Consider the following 14,520-nt stretch of genomic DNA (forward strand, 5'->3'; position numbering starts at 1 on the left):
ACAATCCTATGATGCAAATTTGCAAAGAAAACAGCAGGTGCATCAAAATAAACTATTTCCAGCAGTGCAATTCGAGTTCTAAGCATCCCAGAAACTATTCAGAAAAGTCAAACATGACCAGTATAGGCTTTTAAGGCCTACAAGTAAAAAACTACAATTTCCGCGAAAATGACGTCACTTCCGGTTTCGGCCAGGAAATGGCGGACATGCGATAGTTCGCGCTGACGTCTGTTTCACTGTGGGAAGTGTTACGAACAGCTGACAGGAACGGCAAAGCGTGTTTCTGGAATATTATGTTTTTGTTCCTGCAAGCGCTTTTTATGCAATTTTTGCAAAGCTTTATGTGGAAGGAAACCGTGACCGAGGACAAGCTGATGGCATCAGATGTAAGTACAACTCCTCCGGTTTCATATGCAAAACAAATTATTGCGCTAGCTTACACGGTTCAGGTTCTACAGGGATTTAAAAATAGTTACACAAAACGGAGCGTGCTGCTCTGACCGGCTTTAAAGGGTTAACAATGACTTTAAAAAATAATATAAAATAGTGTGCAACACCACTGAAGTTTTTTTTTTTAAACTCTCTTTTCAACCAACAGCAGTCACTCTCCAAATAACTTCTGCTTAGCTTTCCGAGCTTCCCTCGGGTCCTCTTAATCAGCGGTCTCCAACCTTTTTTGTGCCACGGACGGTTTATGCCCGACAATATTTTCACGGACCGGCCTTTAAGGTGTCGCGGATAAATGAGGGAGGGGCTAATAATCGGCTCAGTCATTTTTAATGATCGTTGAAAGCCCAGATCGTAATCGTGATTAAAATTCGATTAATTGAGCAGCCCTAAATTATAATATTTCTGACTGTCTGAGGCTAAGTTGAATCGAATCGGGACTTTGAAAACCGGAATCGAATGGATTATAGAAATCAGTGATGATACCCAGCCCTAGTGAGCAGCCTAGGCACGACAGAAGTGGATGTAGCTGTAACAGGAAAAGAACTATTGCTAACTTTTCTGTTAAGGCCTGATGCTTCTGAAATTCATAGCCAGCTCTGACACGGTGTCATCAATCTTTGAATGCTGAAAAACCACAGTGTATCCAGAAAAACACATTATATTAATTATTATAAAATTTGTGTGCGCCTAACTTTTGTGCTGGTACGCCCAACTTTAAAAAGTTAGGCGTACCGGCACGCCCATGGCAAAAAGTTAGTCTAGAGCCCTGATGATGGTGACGTATTAATAAAATGCTGAGGAGTTTTAGAGAGGAAATGGCACGAGTCTGCAGCAGTGCTTAGTTTAGGTTTCATATCCAAAATATCCATGGTGCTGAAGCAAAGGTAATATTTTGGTGTTGCAATTTAGAAAGGAATGCAGATATCAAAATTTATATGTGAAAAGTAATTGATGAACATGTTCTTGCAGACTGTGGTGGCCCGGGGCCTGCTTAACAGGATCCAGGAAAGTGCAGGATATCTTCCTGTCTTCATCAACTTCTCTGCTCAGACCTCCTCTGCCCGTACACAGGAGGTCATTGAGTCCAAACTGGAGAAAAAGAGAAAGAACATCTTAGGTAAAAGAGTTGCTTCCACTATTCACCTACACATCTACTGCCTGGCCATTCATCCAATAGTGCTTACACGTTTACTTTTTTCTTCTTGAATATTTATTATTTTTCTCTCCAGGAAACAAGAAGTTGGTGGTCTTTGTGGATGACTTGAATATGCCTAAGCTGGACAGTTCTGGATCTCAGCCTCCTATAGAACTCCTGCGTCAGTTCCAGGACTTTTCTGGGTTTTATGACAGAAAGAAGTTCTTCTTCAACATTAACTCTGGTTGCAGTTGAGGTTATCTATTTTAGATTTTTCCAAACCGTTTAAAAACAAAACCACAAGAAGGAGCATTTTCAGATTTTAGAAAGATTATGGGGCATGTTTCCTATAAGTACAAGCACGTATCTAAAACAAGGGTAGGACAGTTCTACTAGCACGGCTGTTCTAGACTAGCTATAAGTTAATTGCTCATAAGTCTTAACCTTTTATTTTTAGTGTCTGTACTGTTAACTCAAAAGACACGGCGTCGTAGTCTCATTCCAAGCGCTTTATTCGTTACGCCATTTTTCTCTACACCAACAACAACTCTTCGCGGGCAACAGTACTCTCGCGATATAAGAGAAAATAACAAGTTAACATGTACATTCTAGTTCCCATAAAGATTGCCTACAAGTAAAGACAAAATCGTTCTAGACTCGGCTACTATGGATGTTTTCCCCGTGTTCAGTTTTTGAGCATGGTTAAAAACCTCATTTGTTCTGTTTGCTGTTTTTAATCTTGTGGGCTATTTGTTAGCTTTTTTTCTTGCCATTTATAAAATGGGAATCAGAATGTCTTTATTGTCATTGTCGCAGGTACAACGAAATTAAAAGTGGTCTGTGATCAGTGCATCATCCATAGAATGTTTACTACCTTAACTTGTGCTATACAAACACACATATACACACAGGCACAACTGATTTTAGAACATTTCTGTACTGTCTTTAAATGCCCCACACAAGGAACCCCTCATCTTAAATGGAACATTTTATTGTCAATGGTGACATGTCAGGAAAAAGTAACATACTAGCGTTTTATCAGCTGTTTAGTAGTCCCTTTATTCTTTCTTTTTCTTCTCAGGAAATGACCATTACAGCAGCATTATGGATTTGATCAACTGGTCTCTGAATGCTATTGACACCCTTTAACGAGAAGTCTGGGCTCGGGAGAACCCGAGTGCCCTGGAGGGACTTTCCCTGCCGGATACACGATGGACGGGTGGCAGAGGATCGTGTGCCTGGCGGGACTGTCGATCGAGGACGCTGAAGATATCTACCTATTTGGAACCATGATAACAGGGTTCTTGCTGATCGGAGCTGGCTTGGCCCTGGCTTATCAGAGAATTAAGAAAGCCGAACCGGCTGTTCAAACGCCCACAAGACTGCCCGCTGGGATTGGAACGACAGGTGCGACTTCTCATAAAGGGCTCACTGAAGGCAGCATGGTTAAGAGCTTGGAGGCGCTAACGGCTGCAGTGAATGCTCAGAATAACACCTTTGAGCGTATGTATGTTGGATTACATCAGGAAAGAATCAACTCAGAACAACATCTCTCGGCGGAGCTGGATTACACCTCGGATCAGTTGGCTGCGGTCGTGAGGTCTCAGAATCTGCTATGTGAGCAAAAAGAGTGACAAGTCCACAGAATCGACGGCTAATAACATCACGGAGAAGCTCGCAGCTATTAACGGGAGACTGAGAGACCAGTGTCGGAGTGTTAAAAAACAGCTTGAAATTCTCAATTACCATCATAACCCGGCTACCCCTTCGGCGCCAGCTCAAGGCTGGAGCCGAACAACAACTCCCTGATAACGACTGTGTTGAGTCTGTTCCTTCCCATTCCCTGCAAGGCCACCTGGGTTGGCTGGAAGACTGTTTACTTAGCCTGGCAGGGCGAAGGACACTGTCTCAGCTGAACTATGGACACGCACACACATGCATATACTGATACTGATAAGCACTCACTGACACATCACCCTCCCTACCCCGGATCCAACGCCACCTCCAACGCTTACCTCCCCTCTGATCTGGACATCAGGTCAGTTGGAGGCGCAGTCGAAAGATTGCAGCGGTCCCAGATCAGATGTACACACTGGAACTCTTTCCCATGTTGCTGTCTGTGTTTATTGTGCTGTGGTGTGTTGATATCTGTGCATTCCTGTATTATCCTTCTGTGTTGCACATTTCAATGTTTTTTTCCTCGCTACCTGGCCTGACCTGTCTCCCCAATGTGATGTTTGTATTGTATGTACGGTCGGCAAGGTCTGTCATCTCGGTTGTGAGCAAAAGACCTGCAGCTGACAAATAAAGGCTATCTCATCTCATCTCATGTGCTCCTCCAGGAGGGGGGCGAAATCCTGTGACCCCCCAGACTTATTCGCCACTTCAGCATGTTGTGCCTGCCAACACCCTCGGACACCAGCCTCAAACAGATCTTCAAAGTCAGGAGTCCTCCAAAATACTGACACACACACACACGTATGTACAGAATTACATTTTAGGGAGTAGTGTTTACAGTTCAAAAGATATCATGTCCGTGCTTATTTATTATTAGTTTAAGTTAATCTTGATAGATTAAGAATTTCTATTGAGCAGTCTGTATGTGTTATATCCATGAACTTCTCTCTATGAGATGTTGCACTTACTTTAAATGTTTTAATTTTTCCATTTCCTGCTCCGCCAGTATATATAATTTTCAGTATACCCCTCTTCATGCCCTCTCATTTGTGTTACAACCACTTTTCATACCCAACCTCCTTCCAGGCTATACTGAATGGTTTCCTCTGAGTTTTCCCGGGCAGTGAAGGACTGTGCCGGACAGATTGTGCATGCAGCTGTGGAGATTTATAACTGTTTAAGTGTGGATCTGCTGCCCACCCCAGGAAGTCCCACTATGTTTTTAATCTCCGGGACCTCTCCAAGTGTGTCCAGGGTGAGTATTCCTTTGGTCTTTGGCTGCTTTTTCAGTCATTGGCAATCCAGTCCTTGTATCTGACTATTTTCAGAAGAATTATTTTCTTGGTTTGTTAAGTGGCTTAACACTGACCTGTGAACCATTCAAGCAGGAAAAACGCCCCTAACTCGAGAGCTGAACCAGCACAAGTCTACACATAACAAACTTCACAAAGAACCAATTTCAGATTGTATCTTCGGGCACTTTGTTACTAGCAGCCTGTTGCAAAAACTTTGTTGCCATCTCTTGAATCTATGAGAAATGCCAAAAATAACACAACTTGACCATCATAAAATTTTCTTTTACAATGACAAGGTGAGTCGCAGATTATTAACTGAATTTGACCTATCTCAGGATGGTGTGCCCTTAAATAATCTGGGGAAACAGGACAAGTAGAGCACAAAAGAACAACCTACTTCAGATATAGTATCTAAATGTCCCTAAGAAATAGAAAAAATATGCAGGAAAGTCCCGACACAGGACCTGAGAGATGCATTTCAGTTTTTATCAGAAGTGGTCTCGTTGGAAGGGTGGGTCTCAAAAAGAATCCCGTTTTAAGAGAGGGAGAAATGGTTAAGGTTTGCTAAATTACACAAGAACTGGGTTCCTCAGAGTTTGTACCTTGACATTATTGAAGTAGTGTGGGATCATCTATACAGGGAATGGAACAAGAGGAAGTCAAGCTATAAATAAGAGCTTTGAATACAAACCTGAAGAACTAATCCTGAAGACTACTGCAAGAAGCTTACCTAAATGTTCAGACTGTGTTGAAGAATAAAGATAGTCTTACCAAATGTTGATTTTCAAGCTTGTTGTGAGTATATAGATTCTCTCTGTTGCTTACCAGGCATACTGCAGTGTGAGCCAAGTCAAGTAAGAGACAAGACCCAGATCTTCCGCCTTTTCTGCCATGAATGCCAGCGCGTATTTCATGACCGACTCATCAACACCCAAGATAAGACCTACTTCAACACCATCATCTGTGAGATGGCCAGTAAGAACTCTCACAGTCCAGCCTCAGACTTTATTTTCTGAATGCTCAGTTAATTGTTATCAGCTCAAAATCTATATTTTGGCTTTATGGGTTTAAGATAGACCTCTCTTTTTTGCCAGGGCGATATTTTGACATCCACTTAGTCTTCACATTTTGTGTCTCATCCCATAATATTTGGGGACTTCATCAAGGTCAGGTTTTCCTCCAAGCAACTTATTTACAGGTCGACACAAAAATACTGCACATTATTTACTGATTTGCAGTTTTGTTCTGTGTCCACCATCATCCACATAGATGCATGCAGAAAAAGATCGCCTGTATGAAGACCTGACAGACATGAATAAGATCCAGACTGTACTTCAGGACTATCTTGATGATTACAACATGACCTTCTCCAAGGAGATCAAGCTGGTTTTCTTCCAGGATGCCATTGAACATGTCTCCAGGTGAGTGAATTTAACTTGTTTTTGTGTAGTTTCTTAACAGGTAGTTGATTTATTTTAGCTGTAGTTGGGACAAACTGAGTCACCCAAAGGGCAGTAGCAATACGAGTGATTGTGTTTTATTGGTTTTAAAATAGAACATGCAATGCCTGTGATATGGACTGTAAGGATCATTTATCCATAATAATAATTACTTGCATGTCTAATTAGCAGACATACCTTCCACATAAGTAAAATGCAGGCACTCTTTCTTATTTTAACGTCAGTAATAAAATTTAACTGCACCTCTTCCGATTTTTTTTTTTTAAAGGTAGTGTCATATCAAGTGATTTGATCTGATTATAGCTTGCAGTACATTTTCTAAATGACACGATGCATGTGCCATATGGAACGAAATAATCTTATTATTTTTTTAGGATTGCTCGTATAATTCGCCAGGAGCGAGGCAATGCCTTGTTAGTCGGGGTGGGAGGTACAGGCAAGCAGTCACTCACTCGCTTGGCAGCCCACATGTGTGGGTGCCGCTGCTTTGAGATTGAGTTGAGCGGAGGGTATAACTATGACAGCTTCCATGAAGACTTGAGGAGGCTCTACAAGATGGCTGGTGTGGAGGGCAAAGATATGGTGCTCCTCTTTACAGATACTCAGGTATTGCAAAAAGATTGAGCCACAAAAATACTTACAGTATTTAAGTTTCTGTGTACTTACTGTGTTTAACTATTAAATCTGTTGTAGATTGTAGTAGAAGATTTTTTGGAGGATTTAAACAACATGCTTAAACTCTGGTGAGGTGCCTAACCTCTTTGAAAAAGACGAGCTAGAACAAGTGCTTGCTGCTACCCGCCCTAAAGCCAGAGAGGCTGGAATCAGTGAAGAGAGCAGGGATGAGGTATGTACGGTACTTATGTAAATACATAAGGTTTATAAAACATGTGTCATTTAAGCAGTAACTTTTAAATACAGCATATCTGCATTATTTGTCAGAAAATAAATGAATTAAAATTTTCTGTGAAAGTTAGGATAAAGTTACAGTTAGCAAAAATGAAAAATACAATCTCGACACAGAACTTTGTTTTGGATACGACCCAAAGTGTTTAACAAATTAGAATGTGGGACGAACGTGGAGTCACGAATGTTCATATCCTGAAAAGTGTTGTGGCTTTTCTTAAATGTAGGAAATCATTCTTTAACTACCAGATATAATCACTTAGTGTTTTCAGCGACAGTACATAGATCTTCAACAAGATAAAAAAAATGAAATTAAACATTAATTTCTAATATGAGAGAAGGATGATGAAGCCTGACCTTTGAGTTGTTTAAAGAAGATAATAAACACCTAGCAAAGCATCTGAGATTCCCACTATGGGCTAAAATTTCCACAGACTGTATGAAAGCAGACAGTTAAAATCAGTGTCCCAGGCAAAAGGAAAGAACACATGAGAGCTGATGCTGTTTGCCTGTTGTGATCTTCTATGTGTGTGTGTCTTTTTTACATGTCTGTCATGGTGCGTTCAGGTGTTCCAGTTTTTCATCTCCCGTGTTCAAGAAAAACGACACATTGTGCTGTGTATGAGCCCTGTGGGCGATGCTTTCAGGTCCCGATGTCGCATGTTTCCTTCACTGGTTCACTGCTGCACTATTGACTGGTTTATGCAGGTATACTGATATATATGAATCACTCAGTATATACGTCACTACCCTTGTCGATGGAATCACTCTTGTTCATGTAAAATATTTCTAAAATAACCCTTTTTTTATTTACACCACCGTCCCTTTAGATTGAATTCTTTTTCATAATCTATAGCTTTAAGGTAATCCTATTCATGTCCCTTTTTATAGAAAAAAAATAGTTTCATCATCGTCATGGAAGTTGTAGTTTATATTTTTTAAGCTTCTTTTGAACTTATTACTTTAAAAAAATCTTTTTACAATTTCTATTTTTAAATAAATGTTTTATGTCCATCTGCTGAATAACTGTTCAGTTGACAGGAGCTAAAGGTCAAAGCTACAAATCGTTGTCCTCGCTGCTACCTTTATGTCACTTTCCTCTCTTTCGCTGTACGTTCTGGTGCTCAGTGGCCCCGGGAGGCGCTGCGCTCTGTCTCTGAGGCCTTTTTCCAGAATGTGGACTTTGGCAATGAGAAGCTGAAGCAGAACATCTCTGCGATGTGTGTCGAGATACACGTTAGTGTCACTGAAATGGCTGAGCGCTTCTACTTAGAGCTGAGACGCCGGTACTACACCACACCTACCTCCTATCTAGAGCTTATCAACCTCTACCTCAGCATGCTTGGCAACAAGAGACAGCAGTTAGTTCTGGTATGTCAACACAATTATGGGCGATTTTTCACATATGTTGTTGATGATGAATCGTTACCTGATATTGTGTAGGAAAAATAGCAGCTAGAGACATTAGCTGGTGGTGAGTACTCATAGTCAGTTTTATTTTTACTGTGACTGTAATGCATCATGAGTTATGTCAATAATATCAAACATGATAATTATGTATGCGTGTGTTACTGTATAGGCCAGGGATCGTGTAAAGAATGGTGTCACTAAGCTGCTGGAGACCAATGAGCTTGTAGACAAAATGAAGGTGGACCTTTCCGCTCTGGAGCCAGTCCTCAAACAAAAATCTACTGATGTCGATGCCCTCATGGAGAAATTGGCTGTAGATCAAGAGAAGGCTGATGAGGTCTGTCTGTGTTTTATCACAAAACTTTCAAAAACCTGTCTGATGTTGCCTATATTTCAATTATAAATCATGGTAACTCTTTGTCATTACTTCATGAGCATAACTAAAATAATTCTCCTTGTCACAGGTACATAAAGTAGTAGAAGAAGATGAGGCACTGGCCCGAGTTAAGGCTGAAGAAACCCAGGCCATTGCAGATGATGCACAGAGGGACTTAGATCAGGCTCTGCCAGCTTTAGAGAGTGCCAACCAGGCCCTCAGATCTCTTAACAGGGCTGACATCTCTGAGATCAAGGTGTTCACTAAACCCCCAGCCCTGTGATGACTGTCATGGAGTCTGTCTGCATCTTGCTTGATTGCAAGTGAGTGTGCACTATTTTCTTAAAAAAATAATAGATAAATAAATAGCTTCTTAACATGTTACACTTTTATTAGGTATCCACCCTGCACTGGTGATGGTTTCTAAAAGTGCAACTCTTTATAATCACAATAATGTAATAACTTTATCACTCCTTCACTTCAACGGGACTATTTTTTCAATCTTGTGTATTTTGCGTTTAACATTAAACAGAGATGACTTGCAGATTTCACCATTCACTAATCTACTGCATTGTTGATCTGAATTAAATCTTCACAATATCATACCCTCTTTGGGATTTTGAAACTTGCTGTTCTGCCCAAAGAATTTTCATTACTTTGAAAAGCTCAACTAATGTCACGGTCTAATGTATCGAGCAACCGTGACATTTCTTTAGTCCTTATTTGTTAACAGTGTCTCACTAACTTTCTTCTCTCCTAACAGACCAGACTGGCTAAGTGCCAAGCAATTACTGGGCGATCCCAACTTTCTCAGGCGTCTGACAGAATATGACAAGGACAATATCAAACCTAGGATCCTGCTGAAACTACAAAAATACATCAATGACCCTAATTTCATGCCTGAAAAGGTCAGTTTGGATATTTTGGCAGATTAAAAAATGTCAAAGTACAAACAGAGCCAGTGAAAATAACATCTTCTTAGTGTATCATTATGACTAAACGTGGTTTTTCAGATAGTATAACCTATCAGAAATTCTGAAATGTTTCAGTATGTTTTTGCTTGGCCTAGTTTCTTATTGTGTCGCTCTTATTAGGTGGAAAAGGCATCAAGGGCGTGCAAGTCCATGTGCATGTGGGTCAGAGCTAGGGATGGGTACCGGTGTCCGGTGCCATGATGGCACCGGTTCTGACATAAACGGTAGTAACCAGACCGAAAAGCAGCGCACATTTCGGTGCTTTTTTTTTCCTGAGACGTCACACACTTTGGATTCTAGCCAATCATTTTACGTTTCCGAGGATAGTAGGCGGGGCCAGGTACGTACGTTCTTTTAGAGCAGAGCTACAGATTAAAAATGTCCAAGGTGAAGCGGTCAAAGTCTGGCTGTACTTCACAGCAAAAGATGCAAACTCAGCAGCAACAAGTGCTTTAAGCTGATACTGTGATGCTGTCAAAGGAGGTAACACCAAGAATCTGATGAAACACCTGGCGACGCATAGCGTTTTTTTTAAAAGCCCAGAAATGTGCCGTATTTGATAGCTTGCTGCGAGACCTCACACCGAGCACATCTACTGCGGGTGGGTTGCCTGTTATGCAACATCCCCCAAAAACACGAAGAGGAGAGTCCTGGCCCCTAGCCCTGCCAGTGTAGCAGAAATGATGAGGATGATGATGCAGCAGCAGCCGTTCTTCTCTGCGTGAGTAGCTTAATGTTGTTCGTGTGTAATTTACGTTGAGTAGGCTAACCACGTTATTACATTAATGCATGTAAGGTGAACTAGCAAACATCATCATAGCTACATGCGGCTGTCTTCTTGTTTGATGGCAGATACTCCCTTCACCCTGGACAAAAAGGCTAAAATGACCAAAGAAAAAGTGGAAAACAGCTAAACATGAGAGGTTTAGGACAAAGTTTGTGTTTTTTCCCATTGATTAAGCACTGCTTCCAGCCAAGAGTGATACCATATATGCCCCATAGCTGCAGAAAAGGCTAACATTGTTATCTTTTTACAAAAACAGCTGAACATGAGAAGTTTTTGGACCAATTTTGTGTTCTCCATTCTTTAAGCACCGGTTTGAGCACCGTTTGAGCACCGGCACCGTTTCAAAAGTACCGATTTGGCACCGGTATCGGATAAAACCTAAACGATACCCATCCCTAGTCAGAGCTATGGATCTTTACTCGAGTCTTCAAAGAGGTTGGCCCAAGAGAGAAAAACTGGCCAAGGCACAGGTCAGTTACAGAGTGCATTGTTGATGTGCCGTCATTGTTAGCTGAAGCTGAAATAAATTAACGTTCTAGGTTTACCTCACTAAGGAAAAATATGTTCTTACAGGCTTATTCAAATGTAAGTTATTAAGTGTTTCAAAGTAATTATAAGGATTCAACCTGTAAAAAAAAAAAAAACAGTCCTGTGGGAGCCCTGATTTAGGGTTTTAACATTATCTATCATTCAGAGTTGTGTTAATTTTAGCCACATCATACAGGTTAAGGGGGAAATTATAATGTAGATATGAAATAGTTTGTAATATTTTTGGGTTTTTTTGGTTTGTTAATAGCGCAGCTTAGGCTGCTGCCCCCGCGACCCGGCCCCGGACAAAGCGGATGAAAATGGATGGATGGATGGATAATAGTGTTACACTAAACCAGGACAAAAATATCTGCATTTGTGGGACTACGACTGCTGACATTTAAGTAAAATGTTGATCTAAACATTATTTCTTCTTCATAAACATAAGAAAGAGTTAGTGTCGTCTGTGTTACCTGCTATATATAAACACAAAGCAGCTTAATGTCTTTAGCAGACATATTACCAATGCACTCTGGTGCATTGGTAATATGTCTGCTAAAGACATGGTGAGGTCTAAAGAAGGAGATGATCAGTTTGACGCTGTTCACTAGTGGATCATGAATCACAGTTTATATAATGGAAGTTTGTAAGCTACCCAGTCTAAGATGGGTCACTGCAAAGCCAAGTGTTGGTGGTGGTCTTCAGCTCTCTCATTAGTGTTTTATTCCACTCGCTGTTTCAGATTATTGGGGAATTTTAGAAAATTTAAGGCAGGAGACTATTTTCAAGACAAACGCATCGCTGGATTTCTATGGGCTTTGCCAATGTTGTAGTACTGTAGCTAGAGCTATGCAGCTTATTGCTTTAAGGAGCAGTCAAGATTTTGGCCAGAGTACGTTACAGCACTAAGTCTGATGTGGGTTTGGCATATGTGCACTAAACTTAATGATGAGAAATAAAAACCAGACCAACACATCAATCAATCAATCTTTATTTATAAAGCACTTTTCATACAAAAAAAATGTAGCACAAAGTGCTTTACATGGTTAAAAGCAGCCCACCCCACCCTCCAACTCACTCCCCACACTCACACACGCACACTTAAAGAGTAAAAATTGGGCTGGGTTCACATGAGCCAAGTGAGGAAACATTATAACAGGGAGCCGTCTGCACCGGGAGCCGGTCACAGACCGCAGCCTCCAGGCTGGGCACACAGCAGGAGGGAGGCAAAGGAGCCCCCCAGCCAGGCTGAGAGGACCCCCAGAGACCCAGCAGCCACGGTCGATCACAGCCCTGGTGCAGAGAGCGCCCTCCGAGGAAACACTGGAGATATGACACAATAGGATATATACAGGGTAAAATGATAAAATAAATAAGAACAGGATACAATATAAATATAAATATAAATATAAATATAAATATAAATATAAATATAAATAGAGTAAGAAGATTAAAAAATGAATAAGAATAAAATCAATAAATATTAGGTAAATCCTAAATTAATAATAGAATAACAGGATAGAATAAATAAGCATAAAATAAATAAACGCTAAGTAAAAGCTAAATTAAAAAGGTGGGTCTTGAGCCTGTTCTTAAAAACATGTACGTTCTCTGCGGCCCTAGTTATTAAAATCATTACAATCCAAATTGCTCTTCTTCAGAAGGGGCCTCACCACCGCCGTTTTAAAGGCAGCAGGGAAGACACCCAACTGAAGAGAGCAATTCATCATGTATAAAAGCTCAGCCTCAAAAAATCCATAAAGTGTTTTAAAGAGTGAAGAAGGGATTGGATCTAAAAGACATGTGGTGGGTCTCACTGTGGAGAAAACCTTCTGAAAGTTCTCAGCATTAACCAGGACAAAGCTGTCCAGTGTCTCCTCAGGTACAATCGAGCCCTCAGATGTGTTTAAAATCATATCACGATTAGATAAAATATCAGATCTGATGGCGCTGATCTTTCCCCTGAAGTGGTCTGCAAACTGCTCACAGAGCGAGTCTGTGGGGGTTCTTTGGGAGCTGTTAAAATCAGGGTTAAATAAATGATCTATGGTGGAAAAGAGGACCTTGGGATTATTTTTGTTATTACTGATTATTTTGGCGAAGTATGAATTTCTTGAGTTCCTTAATGTATTATTGTACATTTTAAGTTGCTCGCAAAATATTTGATGGTTGATAGTATTTTTAATTTTTCCTTCATCTCCTTTCTGCTGCCCTGCAATTTCTTTTGAGTTTTTTGACTTCTTCGTTTCTCCAGGGTGATGCATGTTTTACGTTAATCTTTTTGGTGGTGAGTGGAGCAATGGAGTCAAGGCTTTTCTTCAGTTTGCTGTTGAAATGATTAAAAATCAAATCGCAGGGTGCAGGTAGAATCACAGGGGGGCATTTGACTAAAACCCTGGTAAAATTTGCAGCCACTTCAGAGGTTAGATAGCGCCTCCTCACAGTTCGCACCGAGGTCTCCCGCTGAATAAAACCGGTGATGTTAAAAAACACACAGTAGTGGTCAGAGACAGCCAAGTCAACAACAGAGGACACGCTGGTGGACAGCCCATGGGTGATGACCAGGTCCAGAGTGTGTCCTCTGTTGTGAGTCGGCTGCGTGACGTGCTGGGTAAAATCCAAACAGTGAAGAATGTTTAAGAATTCTTTTGTTGCAGGGTCAGAAGGATTATCTATGTGCAGGTAAAATTATCATATTATATTTTGAATGTATGTTTGTTAAAAATTCAGAGAATTCCTTGATAAAAGCAGCGCTGTCTTTAGGTGGTCTGTAAACTGTGACAGATAAAACTGGAGGGCTGCTGAAAACAATAGCATGGAATTCAAAAGTGGTAAAATGATCAAATAAAATTTGTTTGGTGGTGAGTGTGTTGTTGGCTAAAGATGCAGTCCCACCACCTCTCTTACCACTTCTAATAGAAAAAGAGAAATTAAAATTTGGTGGGGAGGCCTCAGTGAGAACAACTGGTGCATCCGAGCCCAGCCATGTTTCAGTTAAAAATAAACAGTCAAGTTTATTATCTAAGATTAAATCATTAATAATAAAAGACTTGTTCCACAGAGAGCGGACATTTAAAAGTGCCATACTGATTGAGACTGGTGGATTATTGACAAGAGAGTTGAATGGATGTTGATATTTAGGTTATTAATGTTTTTGGAGTTACTGGATTTATGATAATTCTGTTGCTCTGTTTGTGACGGGTATTGTGTTGACTGTGGGAGAGAGAGGTCCTAGTCCAGAGTTTCGTGTATTACTGTTAAAAGTGGAACAAATATAGGAGCTGGGACCAGGGGAACATCAGTCAGTGGCAGACAGATCTGCAGGTAATGTCAGTTTGGGGTAGTGACAGGGCGATGTGCGGGAGTGCTGTACGCCAAATGCCAAATTGGCGGACAGCAAACGGCGTCCCCAGGCGTTGAGGTGGAGCCCGTCTGCCCCAAAAAGATGCCTCCTCTCCCAGAAGGCATCAAAGTTGTTAATAAAACCCACGCCGTGGGAGATACAGGCAGAGGAAAGCCAGG

General features: G+C 41.0%; 1 protein-coding gene and 1 pseudogene across 1 annotated transcript; both read left to right on the top strand.

The window, feature by feature from the left end:
- Positions 1 to 365: 365 nt before the first annotated feature.
- Positions 366 to 5,573, top strand: LOC113014319 (dynein heavy chain 6, axonemal-like). Its single transcript, XM_026155750.1, has 6 exons — positions 366 to 386; positions 1,420 to 1,567; positions 1,680 to 1,766; positions 2,667 to 2,730; positions 4,468 to 4,517; positions 5,386 to 5,573. The coding sequence occupies exons 1-6, from the start codon at positions 375 to 377 to the stop codon at positions 5,571 to 5,573; spliced, it is 549 nt and encodes a 182-aa protein (XP_026011535.1). The 5' UTR covers positions 366 to 374.
- Positions 5,574 to 5,826: 253 nt separating this feature from the next.
- Positions 5,827 to 14,520, top strand: part of LOC113014572 (dynein heavy chain 6, axonemal-like) — a 32,987-nt pseudogene continuing 24,293 nt past the window's right edge.

Source organism: Astatotilapia calliptera, chromosome 22 (genome assembly GCF_900246225.1).
Source record: "Astatotilapia calliptera chromosome 22, fAstCal1.2, whole genome shotgun sequence".
In the NCBI taxonomy this organism is placed as follows: Eukaryota; Metazoa; Chordata; class Actinopteri; order Cichliformes; family Cichlidae; genus Astatotilapia; species Astatotilapia calliptera.

Bases quoted from the DNA above. Each gene is read 5' to 3' on its own strand.
- LOC113014319 (XM_026155750.1), top strand. The intron at 1,767-2,666 runs GTCAGTTCCAGG...TTTTCTTCTCAG, and splicing joins GCCTCCTATAGAACTCCTGC to GAAATGACCATTACAGCAGC. The intron at 4,518-5,385 runs GTGAGTATTCCT...GTTGCTTACCAG, and splicing joins CCTCTCCAAGTGTGTCCAGG to GCATACTGCAGTGTGAGCCA.